This window comes from Ursus arctos, unplaced genomic scaffold (genome assembly GCF_023065955.2).
Source record: "Ursus arctos isolate Adak ecotype North America unplaced genomic scaffold, UrsArc2.0 scaffold_24, whole genome shotgun sequence".
NCBI classification, from domain to species: domain Eukaryota; kingdom Metazoa; phylum Chordata; class Mammalia; order Carnivora; family Ursidae; genus Ursus; species Ursus arctos.
The window spans coordinates 34,846,574-34,867,015 of record NW_026622919.1 but is presented as its reverse complement, the minus strand read 5'-3'; the positions used below and the strand labels follow the sequence as shown (position 1 = coordinate 34,867,015).

General features: G+C 55.3%; 1 protein-coding gene across 1 annotated transcript; it reads right to left on the bottom strand.

Annotated features, from left to right (window-relative positions):
- Positions 1–5,666: 5,666 nt before the first annotated feature.
- LHX1 (LIM homeobox 1) lies at positions 5,667–10,862 on the bottom strand. Its single transcript, XM_026517531.4, has 5 exons — positions 10,550–10,862; positions 8,411–8,637; positions 8,037–8,314; positions 6,496–6,661; positions 5,667–6,152 (listed from the first exon to the last, which is right to left on the bottom strand). Exons 1-5 carry the CDS (start codon positions 10,717–10,719, stop codon positions 5,773–5,775), a joined length of 1,221 nt encoding a protein of 406 aa, XP_026373316.1. The 5' UTR covers positions 10,720–10,862; the 3' UTR covers positions 5,667–5,772.
- Positions 10,863–20,442: the final 9,580 nt, after the last annotated feature.

Sequence of the window (20,442 nt, the reverse complement as noted above, 5' to 3'; positions counted from 1 at the left end):
CGAGATTCACTTAGAAATAAAGTGTGGTGTGGCCATGGCTTATGGTGGCTGATTTAAAAAAGAGAGGGGAGTGAAGGGTAAGCATCTCCAGCCTCAGGTGCGCTTTCGAGCACGCACAGACTGGAACCAAAACAGGTTTGGCATTTAACAAGTTGGAGGAGTCTGGGGGCCGGGCACACGCCTGTGACCCGTCGTGGTCAGGATTTAAGAATCCTACGTCGGGGATGTGCATGTGTAAGTGTGAGGCGGACTGTGGGCGTCGTTATTAATAGGAATAATTAGAAATCGCACCTACTGTTCATAAATAAAGATCAATTCTGTAGTTTCTCCAAGTAGCCTTGTCTTAGGGAAAAGGGGGTGGTGGTGATTGCTCTACTCCATACCCTCATTACTGATATCTGTGCAACGATGAAGGCGTACTCAGACACTTGAAACTGGTGCACAAATGCAGAAAAACTCACGTCTACGGTTAGATGGGCACAGGTAGTAGACTCAGAATATAAAGACTTAATAGGATCAATTTAATTACACCCAGTCACACGGAAAGATACAATCCCTTTATATTCTCTCTCCTTCATGAAGCGTTCCCTAACTGCCCGCTGTGTGGCAGGCACTGCTAGATGAGATACAAAGATGAGCAAGTTAAATTCTCTCCTGAAGGTGATCAGCCCAGGGGGGCAGACAAACTTGTAAACAGAAATGGCAATAAGGGATGATGAGGGTGAGTTCAAAGTGATCTAGCCTTCCAGTATCTGTTCGAGGTCACCTGTAGAAACCTAGAACCTCCTAAACAGAAACTGTATGAAAAGAGCCCAGAAAAGAGTGTTAATGGTTCCAGGCCAGTTGGATCCCACAGCCGAACAGCCTAAGAACCCTCAGCTCACCAGTGTTTCCTGTGGATCTTAAGGGAAGTGAGGGTCCCTGACTTTCACAGTCTTAATATGCCCTGAGGGTCAGGAGCAATAAGAGTCCATCACTTTAGTGAGGCTTATTGCATGTCCCCTTCTTAGGTGGTTGCAAAAGGGGAAGGAGAACCTGTCATAGGCTAGACCCCCACAAACAGGAAAGGGAAAGAATGACAGGCTAGGACGGGAGTCCGCTAGGCAGGGGATTAAGGCAAAAGAAAACTGCTTTTTATCAGCACCAAGAGAATTCAGGCTAGAAAACAGCTTTGTTTGTTTGTTTTTGTTAACCTCTCCTCTGTAATGGCAGTCTGGTGCCTGCGGTCTTGGACCTCCAGAGCAAAAGCAAGCCCCTCAGGCTGCAACAGGGAACCAGCCCCTTGGGCTTCAAAGGACAAAAATGTTTCTCTCCATGTTTAGGAAACTACCTCCCCCAATCCCCTTCCCTTCCTATTTTGAACAATAGTGCTTAGAATCCTTGCCTTCAGGGTAAAGAAAAGAGAGACAAGGGGGAGGGAGGCAAGACAGGTCAGAGACCACTTCTATGCTGTCATGCAAACAGGACACTGGTGGATGATTCTGGGCAGAAAATGCCGAGTTCTTCTTCCCTACTCTCTCTTCTCTGTCCTGGTCCCCACTGACTTGGGAAGCCTTTGGAAGAAGGAATCAAGACTACTCTACTCCAGTCACACAGATCCCAGGGCCCCCAAAAAGTTGCTCCTGCTTTCTTAACCCATACTGAGGGTAGGGAGGGGAGGCCAGAGGAAAGAATTCTAGGACTTAATATGCAACTGAGAGAAGTTGAGGCACGGGGTGGGGAGCACCCTCTTAAATGCTCTCTCTAGGGGGCCCTTCCTGCTTTCATTCTAGTGTCTTGAGAAGGGAGAAAGGGTTTCCTGTTGGGAACCAGTCTGGAGGTGGAGGGTGGACTACAAGAGAGGGTATTTCAAAGGCTATACCTGCTAGAAGAGACTTAAGCCTCTGACTGCTCCGGGGATGAGAGCAGATTTGATGGCCAGAGGGATGGCAATAAATGGGAGCACTCTCCAAAAAGAACAGTCCTCTCCAGAGGAGGTCAGAGGGTCTCCTGGTTCACAGTTCTCTGCCTGCTGCCTAAAGGCTGCAAAGTGACAGACAGATGTAGGAATAGCAGAAGATGGGCAGGGGTGACATTGGATTACCACTCCCCCCACCCCCATTGTCCCAATCAACTTTTCTGATGACGGGGTGTTTCAGGAGTTTAGGAAAACCCGGTTCTTGCCTGCCTCCCTTCTCAAATGCCATCAATCCCCAGGTCCCAGGTCCCTGCCAATGCCAGTCCTGGCTCTCCATGTATAGTTCTCCCCGACCTTGTCTACCCCTAAAGCAGCCCCCAATCTCCTCCAGCCTGGGGGAGTTGGGTGGGGGAGCTTTGGCTCCCTAGACCAGAGCAGGCTGGAACCCTGAGGGCAGATGGCCAGAGGCACAGAGGTGACAGCTTTAAGATGGCCGCAGGGAGAAAGCTAACTGCCAAGCCCAACTGGAGAGGAGACTGCAGTCCTAGGAGAGAGGGGACCGCCTTGGTACTCCTCTGAGGCCCTGGAGCCTCTCCTGGGAGCCCCCAGGCACCGCCTGCGGATGGCTCAGCACCTCTCTGCGCCTTAGGGCCAGCGCTGCTCTGATGGCAAGAATGGTCCCTGATATTTCTGGACCTCTTCCTCTCAGGCGGCTCCCAATTTGACTGCTAAGCTTTGCCACCTGTTCAGGTATTTGTTAGGGTTCAGTATACAGAGCCAAGAGCGAAGGGTTCCCTGTTGCCACGGAGTCCGAGAGATGAATAAGTCCACACTGAGCGCCCAACTCAAAACGCTTAACAAGTACCCGATTCCACAATAAAGCTGCTAAATAATTCAGCAGCCCTGATAGGAAAAATGCAGCTTCCCATGAGCGTACGTTCAGTTAAATGAATGTCTTTAAAGGGGGTGGCTATAATGAATAAGTTGCCCGTGATTTAATGTATATAAATGCTAAAAGGGCAAAAACAGCCGATCCAGGGACTGCATACAAAGCAGATAAAGAATTGTGCTGCAGGCAGAGGCTAGGAGTTTCAAAAATCTCCCCGTATTTCATAAATTCGGATTTCTGAAAGAACACTGTCAGGTTCCTCCCTGATAGTCTTCCCCATTAGACAAACCGTCATACGGATGCGGTGAAATATTGCTTATTTTAAAGCCTTCCCTGCAGGAAAGATACACTTGGTTGTGTCTTAACAAAATATGAAGATGACAATGGAAATTACATATCATTTAATGTAAAACCTTTGATTTTTAAAACGAAATAAATAATCCAGACTGAAATCTAGGTGATAAAGAAATTCGGGAACTCTACTAGCATCTAATAGTTAAAACACACACGCATTCCATAGTAGATAAATATTTAAATTCCTTCCATGTTTAATGAAGGCTTGGAAGGGGTTGAAGTACTTTTCAGAACGTATTGGCAACTCCCAGGCGAAATTTGATTTCTATATTGGTTATTTTTTGCTCATCTCTCAGAGAAAGGTAGTATGTCTCTTGTGCCAGGCAAAATAGTTTTCCCTCTAGGAAACTTCAAATGTAACAAACACTATAAAGCAACTACTTCACGCCAGTTCCCTGAAAGGGATTAAAGTATTTAATTTCTAGCTTTACTATACATTCATTTTATATTATCTTTTAAACCGCCAAATTAGAGAGCAGGATTATCTATGGGAAGGGAATTGAAACTGAAAAGGACGGCCTCTAACTATATATTTACAGGTAACTGACTTTCCCAAGTCCAGTTCCACATGTGCAGAATGGGGGATAGATGGAGTGCATGGGATCTCATGCCTAATCATAGTGGGAGCACTCATTTTTAGCCCTGGATTTGATTTCTATTTCAAATTCTATATTAACTTATCAGCAAATATCTCTTCAACTATATCAGTTAAACCCACAGAATGCAAATCCTCAGTTAATAACAGCAGGAAGCCACAGAGAAAAGCTAGACTGGCATTAGCAAGGGGATTCAGCCACAGCCATGGTAAAAAGATACCCCACTTCTGCCTCTCTTCCTCCTGGCTTCTGAGGGGCCATTCAGCTCCCCAGCAGGCCTCCCTCTTTTTTTTTTTTTTTAAGATTTTATTTATTTATTCAACAGAGAGAGAGACAGCCAGCGAGAGAGGGAACACAAGCAGGGGGAGTGGGAGAGGAAGAAGCAGGCTCATAGCAGAGGAGCCTGATGTGGGGCTCGATCCCGTAATGCCGGGATCACGCCCTGAGCCGAAGGCAGACACCTAACCGCTGTGCCACCCAGGCGCCCCTCCCCTCTACTTCTTAAAACAAGCAATAACACGCCAATTATCTAAACATCAGATTTTCTATTTTTATTAAAAACTCACAAATTTATTCAACATGTTTTCTTTCATACAGTGAATGGTCTAATATGCACTGGAGGTCACACAAGCTTAGGTTTATCAGAACAATAAAAGACATATGAGAAATTTAATATATAAAGAAAAAAGTAGCAGCTGTTGACTGCATATTTGACCATAAAATTTAAATATTTTGGACTTTTATTTTAAAGACACAAAAATAAAACCTGTGTGGGTCTATATAAGTCATATTAACAATTCCATGAATGTTCAACAGGACTAAAAATTAGCAAAGATGTTTTTTTAAACCTTGTAACACTTTTTTTTTTTTTTAACACTTTCTCAGGTTGTGGTGCCAGGCACCTTTACAGTATTTGTGCTATAATTATTCTATTTGGCAAGTGTCTGAATATCATGTTTTCTCTTTGCCTTGTGTAAACAACACCTTTTTACATACTAGCACAGTGAGCTGTGAGCCCTGCAAATCTGTCAGAACATCTACAGGAAAAGAAAATGAACAATTTTGGTTGATTGCTCAAAACATTTTGTTTTTGAACAAGAGGTTTCAAAACAGGATCTATTAATAAAACACTGAACTCCTGAATTTAACATTATACGTAAACAGTTGACTGTTTTTAGTTCAATAGTCTTTTTTTTAACTTTTTTTTTTTTTTTTGTATGTGTGAAGATAGAATACTTTCTTGCACAGTTGATGTTCAAGTCATTTTACTGAGAGGTCTGGCTGGAGACCATCCTATCCAGGGTGTGTGTGTGTGTGTGTGTGTGTGTGTGTGTGTAGAGCTTTGTGAAGGTAGAAGAGTTGATACTGAGGGCTTTACATTTAGAATTTTGCAATTTTGGCAAAAACAAAAACCAAAAACCCAGATAGACAAAAAATATATATATATAGTCCCACCTGATGCACAGCGGGTCGGCGTTTCTGAAGCTATAAGAGTTTGTTGTCGCGGCTCCTGAACACTGAGACAACACTAGTGAGAGACTTCCCGGAGCCAGAACCCTCTTGGCCGGCCCGGAGTGGCCCGGGCTGCTCCACCTCCCTCACCCGGCTGTGCCTCTCGGCCTCCGTCGCCGCGGCTCCTGGCGTCACCACTGGCTGTGCGCCCCCGTGGCCGCCGTGGGTGTTCCTGTGCCGCCCTCGGGCCAGGCGCGCGCGCTCGGGGAGTCTGTCCCCGCCACCGGGTCCAGGTGGAAGACGGGGAGAGGTCTGCATTTCCCTTCGGGAGCCGCAGTTCTGCACCTTGCCAGACGGCGCACGGATCCCGGTTCTACCTCCCGGCGGATTTGGATCCTGTTTCTTGTCCCCCTTTCCCATCCGGACTCCTCAGACGGAAAATGGTCCCCGAGGCTGAAGGAAGTGTGTGTGGGGGGGGGGGGGGGAGTTGCTTTTTTATGTTTTTTTTCTTCTTTTTTCTATTTTTCTTAAATAAAGGTTCATTTCTGTACAACCACCAACTCCGCGGACCGTGCGACATCCCGCTACCACACGGCCGCCTCGTTCATTTCGGGGGGGTGAGACAGGTGGTTCCCATAGCTCGCCCCGCCGTTGACCGACAGCGATGAGAAGGGCGGGCTGGGCCCGAAGACCTCCGCCGACATTGAGTGCAGAGGGCCAGGCAGGCTGGGCTCAGGGCTGGGCGAGTCCCCGGGGGGATGCGCCAGGATGTCGGTGAACCGCTGCGCCTCGCTCGACGGGTGGTGGCCGGGCAGCGGGTGCTCCAGGCCGCCCAGGGGCGTCCCGGAGGGCCCGGACGACGGCACGAAGGGCAGGTCCACTGGCGTCTGCGCCTGCGAGGACGGGGGGCCTTGCGGGAAGAAGTCGTAGTTGCCCCCGGGCCCGTAGTACTCGCCCTGGTAATCTGCGGAGCAGCGGGGCGGAGGAGGTCAGGGCGGAGCAGGAAGGACGAGAGAGGCGACTCGCCGAACTCGCGGCGGGGGGGCTCCCCCTGCGGGGCTGGCAGCCGGGAGGAGGCCTGGTGCAAACACTGGAGCTGCTCCCTACCAGCCCACCCGCCTCGTTCACGGCCGGGAATTCGGCCCTCGGTCTCGACTACCGACCCCTGATTTACTCCCCAGCCTTCTCCATCTCTCCCCCGCTCGCCACTTCTCTCCAGAAAACCAGAAGCGCCTCCCGCACCGCCGCCCGCTTCCAACGAAGCCAACCCCGGCTGGCCGCGCCCTGCCACTCGGCGGCACACTCACCTCCGTAGAAGGAGAAGGGCCCGTTGGGGATGAGCTCGCCCGGCTCCAGGCGGTCCACGAGCGGCCGCATCCGGCGCGGACTGCGGAAGAAGGCGTGGCGCCTGGCGCCCAGCGCGCTCAACTGCTTCATCCTCCGTTCCTTGGAGCGTCTGTTCTGGAACCAGACCTGGAGCACACACGCGGCGAAGTGAGGCCCCGAGATCCTCCCCACCCCCACCCCCACTTCAGGTGAGCGGCCGATCGGCCCCTAACCCTTCCAACCGCTAGCTCGACTTAGCGTTCCGAGTGTGTGGTGTTGGGTAGTGTGTGGGGGTTATGTCTCTGAGCAGGGCCGCCAGGGGCGGCCCGGGAGCCAATGATGTACGGGATTCCCGACCGGGAACCTGGGCAAGCCTCCCTGCCCGACGTGAGGCAGCTGGAGTTGTTTCCAACAGTCACACTGTCACAGCTTCTGGGGGCTGTACCCACATTGACACTCAGCCTCCCCAAATAGTGTCAGACACACGCAGCTTCCCGTTCACGGTTCCTGGCAGCCCCCTCCTCCGCATGATCGTGACAGAGAACTAAACAGCCTCCTGTTGACACTCAGTCTACCAATGATAGTGACACCCAAACCCACAATCTCCTTTTCACATCCACGCAAATCTCCCAGTGCCAAATATACTTATCCACAGCCTCTCACTGACAAGGACACAGACGTGCAACCTTCCATTCACTATGCACACGTTGGCACAGCCTCCCAGGGGCCGCAAGGCCTCCGGTGGAGGGCAGCCTGCCTCGGTGCCCAGGCACACTCAGCTTCCCAGGCACGTCCACCACATCCTCACAGAGCCTCCGCAGGTGAACCAGACACCTAACCTTGGGCGGGAGATTCAGGCCCAAATCACATGCAGCCCCAAGTCCTCACAACACACTGGCACAGATGCCCAGATGTCCATCTCCTGTCCCTATCCCACTCTAGACCGCCAGAGGCTGAGCTGACTCCAGCCCAGGACTCCCCCCTTCAAACCAGGACACCCCATCTCTCTCTGGAGAAGACATCTCTGCTCTGGGGCTTGTCTAACTGAGGCAAGAGACCCACGAAGTAGGTGGGGGACGCAGAGGGTGATCTGTGTTGCGGAGAAGCCAGTGGAGCTGATTAATTCTGGCATGTTCAGAGACCTGTGGGCTCCTTCCAAACTAGGTGGGTGGTGCAGAAGAAAGGGTCCTAACTCCCTAGCAGTGTCCAACAATGTCCCCTCTTCCAGCCTCATGCTGAGCTCCCCAGCCCTCCCCCTCTGCCACTACCATCACCAGCTTCGAATTGGGAAATGGAGGGAGCCTAGGGATTTCCAGATGCCCTACGCAATGGGGCAGCACAGCACAGGTCGACAGGGTAGGGGTGTGTCTGGGCCTCTCTAGCCCTCCCCCCTCCAGCCTCCCAGGACGCACTCCCCTCTTTGAGGCTGGGTTGCCCCAGCTTGGCCTGGGTGCCTGCCTAGAGGAGCCATGTGGGTCTGAATGGGAAGGGGGCAAACTGAGCGGCACACCCAGGCCCTGACCTGGATGACACGCATGTTGAGGCCAGTCTCCTGAGCCAGCTGCTCCCGGATATGGCGCGTGGGCTTGGGAGTAGCAGCGAAGGCTGCCTTCAGAGTTTCCAGCTGCTTCGCCTTGATGGTGGTGCGCGGCCCCCGCCGCTTGGCGCCCAGGTTCTGGTCGTCATTCTCGTTGCTGCCCCCTTCCTTGTCCGATACGTTGGCGCTCTCCGAGTCCTTGGCATCATCCTGTGATGGGTCTTGGGAGTCCGGAGACAAACTGGGGTCACTGCCTGTGGTGGCTGCGGAGAGGGAAGGGACAGGTGAGCAGCGGCCTCAGTGGGCCTTCTTCCCCCAGGACCCGCCCGCCCCTAGCGACCTGGGAATTGGGGCCTCACCCGAGTGGAGGCTGTTCTCTTTGGCGACACTGCTGTTGCTTAGGTAATCCTCTTTGCAGACGAATTTGTTCTCGTCGATGATATAGAGCTCCTCGCCAGTGGAGAGCTGCTTGTTACACATCATGCAGGTGAAGCAGTTTAGATGAAACACTTTGCTCCGCGCTCTCCGCACCAGGTCGCTAGGGGAGATGCCCTGTGCGCAGCCTGCGCATTTGGTACCGAAACACCTGCGGGATGGGAGAGGATGGGTTGGCAAGGGGCGGGGGGAGAACAGAGGCCAGGAAAAAGAAGATAGAGAAAGAGGAGGAAGAAGAGGAAGAAGGAAAAGAAGAGAGACAGCCAAAAAGAGGCACAATGCCGATCGAGCAGGCAAGAAGGCAGGAGAGGGCGCGGGGCACCAGTGAAAAGTCAGTGAGGAGATACGCATGGTTAGAATGAGAGCGAGGGATCTCGAGCTGCCCCCCCCCCCCCTGCCCCAGCCTCATGCCCAGTGTTGTCCCAGAAGAAAAGAGCGCCTGCGGAAGAAGGCGTCAAGGCGGCGATTGGAAGGGGGAGGGAGGCACTTATTTCCCTATTAGATGCAGAGAACAGTCAAATTCGAATTAGAGTTCCATGTAAACGCGTCCCGAGCGCCGCTTTTCTCTCCTAGCATCGCCTCTCACCGCAGAAGGACCCGCGCGTAGGCTGAGGGTTGGCAAGGTCCAGTCCCGCCGCAGGTAAAGAAACAGCCGCGGAGCGCGCAGACGGCTGCAGCTCGGCCGCCGCCACGTTCAATCCCAAAGCCCAGCCGGCTGGCGCAAGCTAGAGCCACCGCAGGGCTCTACGTCCCGGGCTGCGCTTTGCGGGAGCCAGGCCTCCGGGGCCCACTGGCAACTGGCACCGTTCGCCGTTCTCCGGTTCGGCTCCAGCCAGTATCGGGGACACCAGGCGCGGCCGAGGTTCGGAGGCTCAGCCTGCGCTTGCTCCCGGCGACACCAGCCTGCACAGCGCTTTTCTCCGTGGTTCCCCGCAATCAGAGACACGCTTCCGGGGGCAGCTTTGGGGACAGAGCGTTCTGAGCCTCTGAGCAAAGTGACCCAGATGGTTTTGCACCCCCACCCCTCCCAGTTTGATCTGTCACCAAAAACTCAGAGGAGAGCAGAGACCAAGTCAACCGAGTAAACTGGGAGGTTTCAAACCAGTACAGAGGAATTAAAATTCGCATTTGCTCCTGTTCTTCTCGGTTGACTTTTGTGTTTGTGTGGGTTTCGTGGTAAGATAGGACGTTTAAGAGAATAAATTAAAATGCTAAACGAAGGAGGGGCGTCTGGAGAAGTCCCGGCTCAGGCGAGCCAGGCCTGGGTTTTTCCCGGTTTCGGCAAGAAGGTGGGACAAGGGGATGGCGGGCAGTGCTTAGGAGATCTCCAAGCTGAGCCTCCGCCACAAAGCCGAGGTTCGCATTGGGTGGAGGCCGACCCTCCCACCAACCCAGGCAGCCGGGAGGCGGAGGGGAAAAGTCTTCCCGGAGGCTGGAGCCTTCGGGCATTTCACAGGCGCGGTGCAGTTTGCCCAGGCCAGCGCTTGGAGGCCAGTCGGGGTTTCAAGAACACCCTGGAATGTGCACCGTAGGCATTAGGGCAGAGTTTTTCCCTTTCGCCGCCAAGGCAAGGGACTCACACACTCCAACGCAAAAGCCTCAGCGGTTCCCGCCAAGATCTTTTGGAGACGAAAAGCAGTGGCATGGATCTAGCCCGGGCTTCTAAGCTTAGCCAGGAGGGCGAGCAACCTGGGCTGCTCGGAGAATGCAGTTGCTGGAGAGCTCTGTGTGAGGGGGAAAGACAGCAGCTGGGGTTACAACCCCCAGGCTGTGCTGCCTCCTTCTAAGCTTGGAGGGGCTCCTGGGCTCAAGCCCACTCACACCCTTTCTTCCCAGGCACGTGCAGCCAAGCGGGGACCCACAATTTCCAGGACGCCAGCAGGGCCGCGTCCCGGGCGCCCAGCGCGCCAGCTGGCAAAGAGGCGGGTGCCCGTGGGACTTGGCTGCCCTCTCCAAGGCTGCTCCTAACGCGGTTGCTTCGGCCACGCTGACCTCTGATCCGAAGCTGGCCGGGAAGGGCCCGCAGGGAGGGAGCAGCAGAGGCGCGCCAGGGAAGTACTCACCGGAAAAAGTCGTTCTTGCAGTAGAGCTTGCCTTCCCGGGAGAAGCACTTCTCGGTCAGGTTGCATTTACATTCACAGCACTGGACACACTTGACATGCCAGGCCCTGTCCAGCACGTTCAAGAGGAAGCGGTCCAGGATGGGCCTTTTGCAGCCGGCACAGTGCACCATGGTCTTTGGTTTGGTCGGGTGAGGCCGGGAGAGAGAAGAGCAGGTAGAGCCTAGGGGACGACTCCTGAAGACGTCAGCAAGAGCTCCCCAGCCCCTCCAAAAAGAGGAGACACACTGGGGGTGCAAGCCAAAACCCGCACCAGGAACTCTAAAGGGGGTGAAAAGGAGGCCGATGGGGAGCGGAGGGCACCTCGGTGGAGTGTGCAGCCTGGGAGTCCCAGGGCCCTGGGGCACAGCAGCACCGCTGCAGCTCCTGGGGCAAGGAAGAGTCTGTGGCGGGCGAGAAAGCGACTCTTCTGCCCAGAGCCCGCGGAGGACTGAAGGTCACCGAGAACGGCGACGGGAACAGAAATAAATAAAACGGAGTCGGAGAAGGAAGAGGAGGACGCAGCGAGCTCGGGTTGCAGGGAAAGCGCCGTGGAGTTCTCCTGGGCTTGAGGTAGAGCTGTCAGAAGTCAAAGTGCATCTGCTTTTGTCGGGGTATGAGGGCGGGTGTGTGTGTGCCGGGCTGCCTGCCACCGACCGGGATTTCCCCTCCTCTTTTTTTTTTTTTTTTTTTTTTTTTTAAGAAAAGAACAAAACGAGTGGAGAAGCTTTGGATCCTAAACTGCCGGCATCGCGCAGCGGGTCCGGACGCGCGGGGCGCCCGCGGTGGGCCTGGGGGAGGGGGCGGGGGCAGGCCAAGGGACGAGGGAGGAGGGAGGTAGGGAGGGGAAAGCAGGAGGAAGATCTCGTTGTTGATTGTTGTTGTTGCTTAGATTCCCCCCGTTTGGAGAAGTGTTTGTGTCAATCGTGAACGCAGAGGGACAACTCCAGCCGGACGCAGCCAGGTGCGCTTGCTCGCTCCCCACCGCCCCAGCCCCGTCACCTCGGCCCGTGGCCTGCCGGGCGGCCTCCGTGTTTTCGGAACGGCCCTCCCTGCTCCTGGACTCCTTCGGGGAGGTGATACGCTCTGGCTCCTCACCGCGCCTGGCCGTGCATCGTGGCTCCAGTCACAACTCGCGGCCGCCTGGGCGCGCAGCCCCGCATCGCTCGGCCCGCGCTCCGGCTGCCTGCGTCCAACCCCACAGTCGCTTGACTTTCTTTTCCTTTCCCCCTTTTTTTCGTTGTGGTGGCAAATCTGGGTTTCCTTTCTAGCCAGTTTCCTTCCTTCCTTCCTTTTTTTTTTCTTTTGCGGCGGGAGGAGTCGGGGGGAGGAGGAGTAGCTTGGAGAGCTTTGAAAAAACGTCCTGGTGCAGCAGCTACAGTTCTGCGCGGCTGGAACAGCTCAGCAAGGGCCGCTGCCGTCGCCGCCCAGGCCGCAGTTCGTTGCTGGCCGTCCCCGGACAAGCGTCCCTCTGTCCCTGGTCTCCTGGCCCAGTCCGCCGCCCTGGCGCGTCTCTCCCCAGCTCCGGCGGCTCGGTCACTGCTCCTGGCTGTTGGCTGAGCTCTGGAAGCCCCCTCGCCTTAATGCAGCGCCCGCCGACGTCACCGCGGCCTGCGACCAATCAGCGGCTCGCGGTCCCTCTGTAAACCATTCTGCATCCCCCGGCCGGGGAGAGTGCCGGGAGACCGCGTTTAGAGGATCAGTGGCGGCCGCATCCGCGGCCCGGCCTGGTGCGGGCGGCGGGCATCGAGGTGCCCGAGCCCCTCCTGCTCCGGTAAGGCCTCGATTTCGATGGGAAGGACTGAGAGAGAGCGTGGGTAGGCGCAGGCAGAGCGCAGAGTACTGTTGGACGGTGGGATTATTCCAAGGTGGAGCCTTGTCGAAGGTTGGGGTGCAGCTGGGTCCGGGAGCTCCGGCGGCCCTGGTGAACTGTTTGACTTTGCAATTCAGCGGGTGTTTTTTTCCCCCCTCCTTCTTCGTGCTTTCTTGGCCTAGAAGTTTGTCCGGAGCACAGCGCGCATCTTAGCGGGAGTGGGGGAGGGAGGGCCACAGAATCCTCCTCCTTCGGTCCCTCCGTGCCTCCTCCCCCAGTCCATCCAAAGTCCACAGGGTCTAGGTCTCCGGGAGATCTGGGTGTCTGTTCCCTGCGGCGCGGTCTTGGAAAGTTGATTCCGGCGGTTTCCTGGTGGGGGCGGGGGAGACCGGAGGCGCTGCGCCGGGGTGGGGGAAAGGAGTGGGTGGGGAAGCGCTTCGGGTGAGGAGTTGCAACCCAGGCGAGAAGTTGTGAGAAAACTGTGATCCGGAGACACCTTTTACAAACGGCTAGGCGGGAAACCGCAGGGCATCAGTGGCGGCTGGCGGGTGGTCCTAGTGGCAGTGGGGAGCAGGGACGTCTGGGGCTCCACCGAGAGGCTGCAATGGATTCGGGTGTGCAGCGCGCGGGCTGAGTGGGCCCGGCTTGGCTTCTCCTCCTCCCCTGTTCTAGGCTCCCGGCTAGCTTTCCGAGACAACCGCAGACCACACCCCCTGTAGTTCACTCCTCAGGGAGCCCTTACCTCCCTAATTCCGAATATAACCTCGGGACCACTGCCTGGGGGCAGATTATTCCAAACGTGGAGTTCAGGTCCGGGTCCTGAGTACCCTAGCCTCGAAGAGTCACTCTGGTTTCCTGACTTACTCCAGTCGAGCACCAAATTCCGTTTCGACAGCACCATTTCTGTGCTAAACCGGGATTTTTCGTGAGATCTGAAGGTGGCAGGGCTGGGCAGTCTGGTTTTGCTCCTCGTATTTTGTTTTTTTGTTTTTTGGAGGGGAGAGGGTGCTAAGAAGGCGCATTCAACCCTAGTGAGGAAGAAAATAAGGATGGGCAGCTAGCCAGGTCTAGCGGGTATTTTGGAATTGGCCTTTCGATCCCACTCGTGGTGCGGGACTCGGACATCCCACACAAGGGCCCGGGACTAAGTTGGGGAAAATGCGCACTGAAACGCCATTGCAATGAACCTGAGCCGGCCCGGGATCCTTTTAAATGGAATACCCTCTTCGGACGAACCGGGAAGCCGCTACAGAAAATTTGGTTTGCGCTCTGCCGGAGTGGAGTTTTAGGGCTTTGCCAACGCCCCTTTCCTGCCTTCAATCTTCTTTCCGCACCATCCTGCAACCCCGAGGCGGCCGGCAGCCTCCACCTTGCCTCCCGCGTCACCTTTTCATTGGAAGCCAAAGCCGAGGTCCGGCGTGCGCCTCTTTGGCGCTCCGCCCATCCAGACCTCTGGGTGCGGGGCCTCTAACATCTTCTCCGCACCCTCTCCAAAAACACCTGGGCTGGGGTTCCCCGCTGCGTGGAGGGCGGAGTGTTGCGGACGGTTCTCTCTCTCTCTCTCTCTCTCTCATCAGCCCCCTCCGTGGGCCTCTCTCCGGGCCCAGCTCAGGTCAGGAGTAAGAAGGGGAGGGCGGTTCTCCAACCCCGCAGGCCGGCTTCGCGAGATCGGAGTAGGTTTTTGTGCTCCTCCAGCCCACCCGACGCTCTCAGGAACGAGCCGATCCGTAGCCAGTATTCCAGCTCCCGCGGACGCGCTAGGAGCTGCTTGGCTCAGGGGACCCCATCTCCTCCACCCGGAGCCCGAGGTGCCTCCCCAGCCCGCTGCGTTGGATGAGACCCGCCGGGAGGGGCTAGTCCAGTCCATCGGTCCCCACGCTCCCCCCCGCCCCCAGCTGTCCTGGTTCTCGCCGCTAGCGCCCTCGACCCAACCGCCCCTTTCTGGAATCTAAAGCCGACCGAGTCCCGAGTGGCTCAACCCCCGCCCCCGTCCCAGCTGGGCTCCTTCTCATGCAAAGCAGAGGGGCCGCGGGGGGTGGAAGGCGGCCGGCGGGGACCTACGGGGCGACAGCTGGACCCGGCTGCGGGCCCTTCCTGAACCCAAGGCCCGCTGCCTTCTTTCGGGTGTACAGGAGGGGGCTGCTCCACCCGTTTGGGGGTGCTGTGATCTTGGGACCTCGACGTAGGGGAAAGAGGGCCCCTCCCTGCGGGCGGACCAGCGCGATAGGGGAGTTGAGGACGAGAACGGGACTCGGGCTCTGGGGCTTCAGGCTCTGCTTGTCCCTGTGTCCAGATGGTTCAGTAAACAGGTCTGCGGGAACCAACCCCGGTGTCTACCAGGGAGTCCCGGAGCGCAGCTCTAGGCGCTCCTCTGGGCTCCCGATTCTGGGTTTAAAGTCCAGATTTAACGCCTCCACGGCGACAGCACACTCTATTAATGTGGTTTGTGTTTTTTTTTTTTTTCGTTTCCATTGAGCTTTTATTTTAAAATGTATTTGGCCCAGTCATGGAGAGAAAACTGACCCAGCTTTCCAAATTAGCCGGCTCTGAAGGCTCTCAGCTCAGCTCTGCATTTAAACCAATGGCTGCTCCGCGAAGAGCACCAACCTTCCCTTCTCACCCTCACCACCACACTTACTGCCGGCGTCCTGAAGTACACACAGCGCTTTCCCACCAAGGACCTCCAAGTAGCAGACCCACAACCACGCACACCGCCCCCAGGGCACGTAAGCTCTAGGCGGGGTGCAATTTCGCCGCCGAGTCTTCCCTCAGTGGCCGCGGAATCCTCTCCACCTCATCCCCAGGCTCTCTTGGAAAAGGCCCCAGAGGGGCCAGGAAGCGGCTTTCACAGCACGAGTTTCCCTTCTGAGAAGCGCCTTGAGGGTCCCGAGAGGCGGCACCCTACTGGGGAACTGGGGACGGTGGGGTTCTGCTAGCCCTCCCCGGACGCCCTGCAGTTTTGGGGGGACTGATGGCGCCCCCTCCTGCATCCGCTTTCCTTCCGTGACCTCCGTGGTTCCCAGCCCCAGATCGCCTTGCTCCCTGACGTTCCCGAGTGGCTCGCGTGGCCCAAGGACCGGAGCCGGCCCGGCACGGTCAGCTGCTGTAGATGCGAGAGCGGCGACCGCCCCTGGCGGCTCCCCTCCCTCGCCCAGCGCGCCCCTGTGCAGCCCGCCACCCCCAGAAAAGCCCGGTGAGGCGGTGAAAGGAGGCACTTGCGGTGGAGCGGACTCTAGGCAGTTAACAGCGCGGGGCTTGAGGCACCGGGCGCAACCGGGCTCGCGGGTGCAGGCAGAGGGAGGAAGGAGAGAGCGAGAGGGTCTTTTCCAGGGGGCCCAGAGTCCGCATAACGCACAGACTCGGTAGGACGCCACAGATGGCGACGCAGGAAACTTTGGCCCCGGGCCCTTGAATCTGATCCTACGTCTCCGGCTCTCTCCTTTCCCTCCCGCCTTCGCTCCTGACTCAGGTTGCCTTACTCTCCCTCCATAACTCACTCCTGGAAACGCCCTACTTGTGTGCACTTTACAGTTTATATCACTCTCTCCCCTGAACCACATAGTACGGAAGGGGGGGGGGGATTAGTCATATCTCCTTTTTCCCCGGGAGAGAAACCCAAGTTAGGCGGTTGGTCTGAGATCCCTGGGCCAGTGCACTACGGAAGATGAGAAATTTGGGGTGGGGGCATGTCACCTTGCACCGCTGTGTACTTTGCCCCAGCGGTAGTTCCCAAGTTGGGGATGGGAGGGGGTGGGGGACCGCGAGGCCGGGAAAGGGCAGCATCCGGCCGGGGCTTCACGGTGTGCGCTCGGGCTGGGTAAACAAGGCTGGCTTCCCACGGGGACTGGGGACGGGGGGAGGGGGACCCCGGGCTTGGAAAGGGGGGGGAAGGTCAAGCGTGGCGATCTCAGATGCAAGGCAGTGCCGCGGAGCTGAGACCGGTGGTGGGTAGGCGCGAAAGGAGAGGGTGAGTGGAGGAGGCAGGGGAGAAAGAGGGGGAGAGAGACACGGAACTGAGGGGAGACGACAGGGAAAGGGAATAAGGACCGAAAACCAGGGGAAAGAAAAGGAATGTGGAAAAGTAAGCAGGGATAAAAGGAGGGAAGACGCATTGGGGGAAATGCGTGGAGTAGAGGAAAAGAAACAGAAGAGACCCAGAAAGACACCCAGCGCATAAAAGGCGGCGGGGAGAGGCGTGCAGCCGGGCACCCTGCAGACGCTGGGGGGACATCCGGCGGGACTCGTGGATGCGCGGGTGTATGACAGTCGCGTTTGTAGGCGGGAGAAAAGGAGGCGGCATGTTTGGTGGGCGACTCAGTGCCCGTGGAAAAGCGTGTGAGCGGCTCTGGGCAGGAATCCAACAAATAAATAAAACGTCTAAGACGGCGTGACAACAATGTGTATTTGGGTGCGTGCCCGTGTTCCTCTGTCTGAACACACACTCACACCCAGGAAGGAAGACAAACGGGGCTCCAGCCTCAGAGTAATTAATCCTCTCACTAATTGACTCTCTCCCCTTACCTGATGGTAGTGGTCACTGCAGATAACTGGAGAGATATCAAAGACGGGGGGAGAGAGACCCCTAAAGCTAACCACGTTTGGGTCTAGGATTGAGTTCTTTCTGGATTTGGCAGCTTTAAGCCCCCCTCCCCTTTGGGGGGGCAGAATTCAACAGATGCTCCTGCCTCACCAGCCTCTCCATGTTTACATTCATAAAGATCTAATATTAGGGGTGGCGGGAAACTGTCCACATACGCACTGAAGCCTGTCATCCATCTCGGAGGCTGAAAGGCACCCACTGCCCCTCTGCTGGACATTTCCTACCTTCAGGCAACACCAAAGTTCCCCCTCCCCTGCTGTTCCTCCAGGAGCCCAGGCCCTGCACCCCCTTCTTTCAGTCACGACTTAGTCTTCCCAGGGCCTGGGATGTGTCCTGCAGCCCCTAGTAGAGCAGGTGAAGTTTTGAATGCGTTGGGAAGCAGCCTTGGGTAGATGGAGGGAGACCAGCGGAAGGGATGAGGCCGGGCAAGGATGGGAAGAAGCTTCTAGAAACAAACCCAACTCAGACACAGGTGGAGACATACAGAAGCACAGAGGAGAACAGTGCACCTGGCAAGAGCGAGGTCTCCAGAGACAGAGGAGAAAAAAGGTTGGGAGGGTGGGAGAGAGTGTCAGGTATGTGGGAAGGCGGGCAGATGACCACATCTCAGTGACTGTGAAGGGGACAATTCTATCTGTGTGAGAGCATGGGGAGGGGCCCCTCTTACTTTCTCCCACAGCACCCTCAGTTCTCAGGACTGAGAAAGAGGCAGGGGAGAGGTTGTTGGACTTGGATCAACTCCTTGGTAGCTGAGCTGGCCGGAAGGGGCCCAAGGCCCACAGTTGGTTTGATGATGCGGCTTTGAGGCTTGGGTTTGGGAGGTGAATGTCAACTCTCACCCCTTTGAGGTGGCAGCTCTGCTCTGTTGCACTCCTCAGAGGCTAAATAAATAATTGCTGAGATGCATAAACTGCTTAGCCTGGAGAGAAGGAGGAGTAGGGAAGGGCAGCTCCCCAGAAAAAAAAAAAAAATCCCCTTCCCTCCCACCCCCCACTAAACACATTCTTAATTGTCCTTTGGGAACATTTGTACATTTGACCAAAGCAAATGCCCAAGCAGTAACAGCAAAATTCGTCATAGGGGCTGGCAGTCCTGAGAGAGCTAGGGGTCTGGGAAGGGGGAGGCGGGAGGCCTGGCAGGCATGTCCAAGAAGGTGAGAAACGTGGCTCTTCCCTCCCTGTCTCTGTCACGCTGTAGAAAGAAAGTGAACAAGAGGAATAAAGTTCCAGAGGAGAGAAAGAGAAGGACATATAAAAGGCAAATCCAAACCAGAAAGGAAAGAAAGTGAAGAAGAAAGAAAAGGGGGGGGGCGGGGAGAGAGACGCGCTAATAAAAAAGGGTGAAGGCGGCCCCAGGAGGCTGGGCCTCGTCCCAAACCATCGGTCTTCATTGTCTCCGTGTGTGCAAAGGCAACTCCGGCATAAGGAAAAGCCACTATTGGAGCCGCGGCTTTATTTTATATCCTATACATCAGGAGGGAGGCAAAGCTTTATTTTCGCCAAGAGACAGATATTTTATTTCTCTCTTACGGTTTTATGTGTGAGAGATGTCAGGTTGCCGCAATGGATGGCTAATGCATAGGCAAGAGGAGGCCGTGTTGGTATGCTGTGTGTCATGGGGTCTTGGGGGGGTGAGCGGGCATGGGATTTAGGGCTGATGGGACACTCTGGGGGATTTCTGCTAAAACATCTCTCTTCATAAATCCAGAAGCATGGTCAGCTCAACAGGGAGAAGAAGGAGTTTTCGAGGGAAAAGAGTTGAGCTTAGAAATAAATGAACACACAAAGGAGCCGCTTCCCTTCCGACGGGCTGGGGCAACGGGGTGGGCAAGGTGGCCCAGTGGAAAAGCGGAGACCCACATTCAAACACACGCGCACCTTGGCGGGGAAGTATTTTCCTACAGAATCCACTGTCATTGTGCTTCCTTTCCCCGTTTTCTATTTTTCCACCCTTTTCTTCCCTCTCTTCACCAGAAATCTTTTTTTTTTTCCCACCTCCTCAGAGCCTTGGGGGGAAAGTGCTATTAATTTGCAAATCATCTGATCTGTGAAAGGATCAAGATGCCTGTTTTTCACCGCTAAATCCAATGTCTTGGGTGGACACACGTACGCACACGCGAGCCCGTCATGCTGAGAATCCTGGGAGTGGAGGTGCCAGATTGGAATCCGAGAAACACGCCCCACTCCTCGCTTCCCCCCGGGACCTACGGCCGAATTAAGCCCTAGATCCCAAACTGCATTATGTTCGTATTTTCGAACCCGGAGAGAAGGGGGAGATTGAGCGGACAAAGAGAGAGAGGGAAGTGTGTTAATTGATGTGTGCCGTTCAGGACTTGACTAGTCTTCCTACTCCCAACCCCTCAAACCATTTCTTCCAAGAGTTCTATTCATTCTCAGGTCCTCCTCTTCTAATGTTGTGATTTCTTTCTATAACCACTGTGGACCAAAAAGGTGATTATGCTCTTTTCCTCTTTCCAGGGGATGAGAGGCGGCACTGGATCTCTAGACAATGAACATGGGGGGAACCAACCATGCTGTCCTTAGCTGTGGCCTTTGGGGAAGTGAGTGAACCTTCCTGGGCCTCAGTTTCCCCACCTGTATTAGGTTAAATGCTTGCTAAGGTCCCTTCCAGCTCCGACCGAATGAGATAATGTGGGAAAACATTTTGTAAACGCTAAAGCCGGACGAATGCCAGGGATTATTATTATGATTCTAATCAATCCTCTTTTCTCCACATGGATCTTGGCTGTTTAGCGCCAGCAAGCAGGCTAAAGAGGGCTGAAAGCAAGAGAGCTTAGCGGAGATGGAAAAGCTCTGTGGCGTGGACGGAAAAAAACCCTGCATCTCCAGAACCATTCTGTCTCTGTGTACCCTCCCCGGGGCCTGGTGGAAAGGGGTGGGGAAGAAGAGGAGGCCTGACTTGGTACGACCCATTGCGGTCTGCATGGAGGCCGAGAGTCTATTTCTTCTCAAGCATCATTTGTCTCCAGGTGATTGACATAGGAACCTGATGTTGAAGGCGATCTGCGATTGTTTTTTTCCAGGAAGAAAGGAAAGAGCAAGGTGTAGCTGATTAGCAAGTTAATTATTTCAGTGTCCCAAGGGTTCCAGTGTGGTGGTAAGTTGTCCAGCCCTGGTGTAATTTCACAGTCCATGCATTTCCTGGTGAGCACCTGGGGTGCCTGGGTCTGTCTCTTCCTCCATCCACCTGCCTCATGTCTTCTTGACACACCTGGGGAGATGGGCAGGGCCGAGGAGGTTGATGGCACAGTGCACACGCTTGGCCTAGGCTGCAGGTGGGAGGCCAGCAAGAGATCAGAGTGGAGGAATCCTCTACGGCCACTGAGTGTTTAATTATCTGGCCTTTCCTTTTTTTTTTTTTTCCTCAATCTTTTGTTTAATAAATATTAATGAAGCAGATTATCAGAAAGTGGAGGAGGTGTGA